Source organism: Gadus morhua, chromosome 23, assembly GCF_902167405.1.
Source record: "Gadus morhua chromosome 23, gadMor3.0, whole genome shotgun sequence".
Taxonomy (NCBI): domain Eukaryota; kingdom Metazoa; phylum Chordata; class Actinopteri; order Gadiformes; family Gadidae; genus Gadus; species Gadus morhua.
Genome location: NC_044070.1, coordinates 11,364,906 through 11,370,532, shown reverse-complemented (window position 1 = coordinate 11,370,532; position 5,627 = coordinate 11,364,906). Strand labels below are relative to the sequence as shown.

Genomic DNA, 5,627 nt, shown 5'->3' with positions numbered 1-5,627 from the left:
ACTAAACATACAATCCCAGTGGTAATTTGTTTTGGGAGTCATATATTTTAAGGCCTATTCAAGGGCATGACTACTAAAACAAGCAACTCCCTGTGATTTACTTGGTGCCAACGCCTGACAAGCAGAGGGCGCCCTCGGACCGTGTGTGCAGCCCCTGGTTACCGTTACGGTGCGGAACAAAAGACGTAGCTGGGATTATGATAAAAGAGCGCGAGGCGACGCCGCTGCAGCAGCTGTCGCAGAGCCGCGCGACGCATACAAATGAACCGCCGACCTAGTCTGTTGTCGCGCGGTGGTTAGCTGCCGGTAGATACTGAGACGTTAGGACCGAATTATTATATGAATAATAATAATAATGTTAAGATGAAAGAATAGTACAATGATCTGTTTAATATATAACGGCAGTGCATGCACAACTCTGTCGCACCGATTCATAAACAACATCGAGTCTGATTCCCTCTCGCGGTTCGAGAGACACGTGTGACGTCACTCCTCAAGTCTGTCGTTGTGTTGTGATAAGGCTGAAAAACAGGGTTTTGATGAGCATATCACACAAGAAACTGAAAATACACAAGACATGCTTTTTGTATAATGTATTGTGTAGTGCAGAGTGCTGTTATACCGACGTTTGTGTGTTACTGTGGGTCTTTACCCGGCTTTATTTGTTGTGCCGTGTGTAATATTGTCTCTACGGGTGTGTGTTGTGTTGTGTAGTTTTGTGCATATAGTGTAGTCTCGTGTAGTGTGCAGTTTTATTATTGTGTATTATTGTTCTGTCTCTACAAGCTGTATGTCTGTAGTGTGTAGTGTTTTATTGCGTTTGCCATGTGTGTCTTCAGGCTGTATGTGTGAACTTTTGTTGTTTGTGTGCATTAGTATGTCGGTAGGCTGTATTCTGCGTAGTATGTGTATAGTGTAGTGTAGGGTTTGTTACTGTGTGTCTCTACAGGCCGTTTGTGTTGCAGTGCTGTGTATCGTTTGTGCATAGTGATGCTGATGTGTAGGGTGTGTTATTGTGTCTCTACAAGCTGTGTGTGTCGCAGTGTTGTGTATGCATAGTTTTGTGTAGCATGTAATATGCGTATCTACAGGGTGTGTGCGTTGTAGTGTTTTGATTTTGAGTGTGAATAGTGTTGTGTAGTGCGTGTCGTTGTGTGTCTCCAGGCTGCTGATGTCAGAGTCCTGGCTGGTGGGCGGGTCTTAGCGGTTGAGTCACACAGCTGTCAGAGATAGCTGTCACCCAAATCCTCGATCAAACACACGGCCAGACGGCTTTTAGTGCACGTCTCAGGTCACTCTCTCCCGAAACACGCTGGAAGGGGAAAACATATTACCAGAAAAGCAGAGCAAACAAGAAGTGTTGTGTTACAGGAGAATCTCGACAGTTCAGATACACGCTGGGAATATCTGGAGGAAAAACTGCAGCGACTTGAGGAAACTGACGACTGCGCTTCGTCCGTGGCGAACGGCGAAAAAAGGATTTAATCGCAGAGATGAAGTCAAAAAAGGGTAAGCTCCTGCGTTTAAAAGTGGATATCGTATGCAAAAGAGCGTAATGTAACCGAATTGTTGACGGTAATCGCCGTGCGCCTCCGTGCGCCATGCAGTCCATTGTCTCCTCCAGCTCGTCCATGTGCTGCGGGACGTCCATCCTACCACTTTATAACCTCCACACACACACGCCGCTACCTACCAGCCATGAACACAGACAGCCCAGCATATATCAACACATTCACACTTAATGTATCACTACCGCTTTTGATGTATTCAAGGCTTTAACTTTATGCTGTTAAAGGGTCGAGTGTTGTTTAGTTGAACCCGTTTACCTGCCATGGTGGTTCTACATGTGGCGACCATACAACAAGACGTTAAACCTGTGTGTGTAGGGGGGACGCTTTGAAAAGCGATTAAGTTTATTGTAGTTTAGCAACTGTTCCTCCGTGTTGATAGCCCATACTTTACTCATCCGAAGAAGGTTCAAAGGCCCATGTTGCAGCTGATATTATTGAGGGAATCTTGTTGTAGGGGGGACGCAGTGAGAGAGTTTGTTTCAGTGTTTTGTGACCTCGAAGAGAAGTGTGTGTATGCGTGTGTTGCTCTCCGGTCCCTGACCTCGTGGTCCTCAGACAACACAATAGACTCACAACTTCTTCAAACTTACCCAGCAGACAAGCTCTCCGCGGGAAACTTTCTAGTCGTTTTAATGTTATCCCCTCTCGATGGCGATAGAGATTTAAGTCTACCGGGAATGATTTGGAGTCGAAAGAGCAGCAGTTGGTCTGGAAAAAACTTTTTGAAGCGAACACACAAAGAAGCCGAGACTCCACAGGATTCTTTTGTTTAGTCTGCGAGACGCAGCAGCCACAGGTCCCCTCCCCCCGGTGACCTCATCCCGCTGCAGCGCAAATCTCCGCCACGGAAACCCTTCTTACATTTTACCTGCTCCAACCTATAAACGTGGTAAAAGTTAAAGTTGTTTGTTTATTTCTGAAACTTGTTCAACCATCAAAACGCAAAGTCACCAACTCTGTTAACCCCCCCCCCCCCCCCCCCAGTGAGTTAAATAAAAAGTCCACGTCAATGTTTAACACGTCGAACAAGTGCGTTTGTAATGAGAGGAGGATTCAAGAAAAACAAAGAACGAGTGAAAGCAGCCAACAACAACAAAAAAAACTCGTTAGGGAGGAATTCCCCATTTAGTCAATAATTGTTTCCTTGATCGTCTGGGATGTTAGTCGTGGCATGCGGCCCGACCTCGGCAGTGTTTGTCAGGCAGGTTTTATAACCCTCGCAGACACAAACAGCGCCGTCAGATCTGCCTTTTGTGAAGGTCTCTCCCGCCCCTTCCTCCTATATGAATCACATGGTGCAGCGAGATGACAGCTCTGACACATCAGCTGCCGAGCAGACTTGAGGGCGGGGCTACAGGCGGGTTAGCACATGGAGGACCCATACTATAGTTGTTTTCACTCACCCACTCGTATCCTAACTGTAGCATGCATGAACACAATTGCCTAAAAAACGATGTACAGTGCTGAAAATAACTAAATAAAATAAAATGTTCAACTCGCCTTCCCTTTCCCCCCCCCCCCCAGGCATGATGATGCTGTCGGCCAGCGAGTCGGAGGACGAGGACAGCGCTCCGTTGGACCTGTCGTCCAGCGGCGGGAAGAGGAAGCGGCGTGGGAACCTTCCCAAGGAGTCGGTGCAGATCCTGCGGGACTGGCTGTACGAGCACCGCTACAACGCCTACCCCTCGGAGAACGAGAAGGCCCAGCTGTCCCGCCAGACGCAGCTCTCTACCCTGCAGGTAGGGGGAGACGGGGCACTGGGGGGCAGCCTCATGAGGAGGTCTGCGGGGATGCTAGGATGAAGGAGGGTTGACCACGAGGACACGGGGGGCGTGAGAGTATTTCTGGCTCTGGAAGGGGGGGGGAACCCCCTCTTTCCATGTATCTGATCGTCTTCTCCCCTCTCCTCCTCTCTTTTTCTGTCCTCTATCTTCTACCCTTCACTCTTATCCTCTCCTCTCCTTGCTCCCCTTTCCCAGGCAGCTCCTCCTAGCTTAGCCTCCGCCTAGCTTGTCCTTCTAGGTCTTGTTTGTTTTGACCAATATTGCTGCATCATCATTTTCAAAACCGAAGAAGCAAGTTTAAACCAGCGGTTTTGCTACCAAGATGCATCTGAAACAAAGTGTGTGTGGTTGCTCCTAGTTTACCTGTGATCTGACACTAAGTGTGTGTGTGGTGGCTCCACATGTACCTGGGATCTGACACCAAGTGTGTGTGCGGTGGCTCCACATGTTTCTGTGATCTGAAACTAATTGTGTGTGTGTGTGTGTGTTTGATCCCCAGGTGTGTAACTGGTTCATCAATGCCCGGCGGCGCCTGCTCCCGGAGATGCTCCGTAAGGACGGCAAGGACCCTGACCAGTTCACCATCTCCCGGAAGAGCTCCAAGTCCGGGGACAGCTTCTCCGACGGCTCCCAGTCGCCCAAGCCGCCCGGCACGCCGCCCAGCGCCGACGACGGTTACGACCAGCGGGTGCTGCACCCGTCCGGCTGCCACGCTGCCCTGCCGGGTGTCCTACGGAAGGCCTCTTCCCCCTCTTCTTCCTCTTCATCATCCTCCTCCTCCTCCTCCTCCTCTTCATCTCCCTCCCTGCCCCTCCGGCCCTCAGTCATCTGTCACACCACTGTCACCACGGCGATGCAGGCCAGCATCCCCCCCCTCGCGGTCACCACGGAGACGGACCGGGGGGCGGCAGGCGCCACGAGGTTCCAAGAGGACACGCCCCCCAGCGACGGTCAGCACCAGCACCCCTCCTCTCCCACATCCTCCATGACCTCCGTCGCCCTGGCCCCCGATGTCATCACCGCGTCCTCCATCGCCTCCCTCCTGACCTCCATCAGCTCCTCCCTGGAGGGCAGTCTGAGCCCCAGCAGCAGCGGGCTGTTCAACACTCCCCCTCCGACGCCCCCAGACCTCACCCAGGACTTCAGCGGCTTCCAGCTCCTGGTGGATGTGGCCCTCAAGAGGGCCGCGGAGATGGAGCTCCAGGCCAAGCAGCTGGTCCCCTAGACCGGCAGGAGAAGCAGGAAGAGGAGCAGGCGCTCCACCGTTCAGTGACTCGATGGTGAGGTGGGAAGGCGGGGCCGGCCTGCGGTAAGCCCCGCCCACTTCAAGGAACCATCCGTGGTGGAGAAGGAGGTTCCGGGTTGAACAAGAGACGTTATTCAGGTGCCTTGGCTGTTTATGATTTCTTCGTGTGCATGTTATTTTCTACATGCTCCATCTTTTTGCACACAGGGACCAAAAAACAATTGTCAGACTAACGCTGCCTGCTTTATGTTATTCCTTTTAAACGATGAGAAAGGGGAGGGAGTCGGAGATCTTATTCCGTACCGGGATTGGTCGATTCCACACGTTTTCCTTTTATTTTTTACATTTCGTAGACCAGTTGCTGATTGGTTGGCCCACTGAGGCAGCGAAGTTCATCTCAGTGTCTCAGAACAATATTCTGCATTTATGACATCACTACTGTAGTTCATGTTATATATTTTCATAAGAATATCGTTATTTTGTTGTAATTTTTTGGATTTTGCTTTTACAGTTTTTGCCCTTTTTAAACAACGTCTCCATTTCCTGTTAAAGGTAAAGTTTGTTTTCCAGCAGGGAGGGGGTGTCTGACCCAGCCGTCCCTCCGCGATGCTAAGGCCAGTCAGCCAAACACACTAAACTACAGAACTAAATACCTTTTATGTACAATGTGTATAGTTCATGTGATTCCATGCCCACAGATGTGATTTGTTTTCATACTGTTTGTGGCGAGAAGAGGTCACTTGCAATTCAAATAAAGTTTTGTTTTTTTCTAAACCTCTGAAAAGTTAATTTTTTCCTGCTGGAAGTCTGGACTCAAGATACTTGGATAATAATGAATAATTGCAATCATGAAGCGCTTTTTAAGGCAACCATGCATAAATTAGTGCTGGTTCAGGGTTGAAATGGCCACCGGTGCATATCGTTCTCAATCATTCTTGGCTAGAAGGAGTCAAGCAGTTGTTTAGGTTGACATACTATTAATCCCTTGGTTTGTGGTTGATAATATCTGATCTTAACACCGCCCTC

At 49.6% G+C, this 5,627-nt stretch overlaps 1 protein-coding gene across 1 annotated transcript; it reads left to right on the top strand.

The window, feature by feature from the left end:
- Positions 1–1,222: 1,222 nt before the first annotated feature.
- Positions 1,223–5,378, top strand: tgif1 (TGFB-induced factor homeobox 1). The gene is made up of 3 exons (XM_030348855.1): positions 1,223–1,509; positions 3,096–3,310; positions 3,855–5,378. The coding sequence occupies exons 1-3, from the start codon at positions 1,494–1,496 to the stop codon at positions 4,578–4,580; spliced, it is 957 nt and encodes a 318-aa protein (XP_030204715.1). The 5' UTR covers positions 1,223–1,493; the 3' UTR covers positions 4,581–5,378.
- The last annotated feature ends 249 nt before the right edge of the window (positions 5,379–5,627 follow it).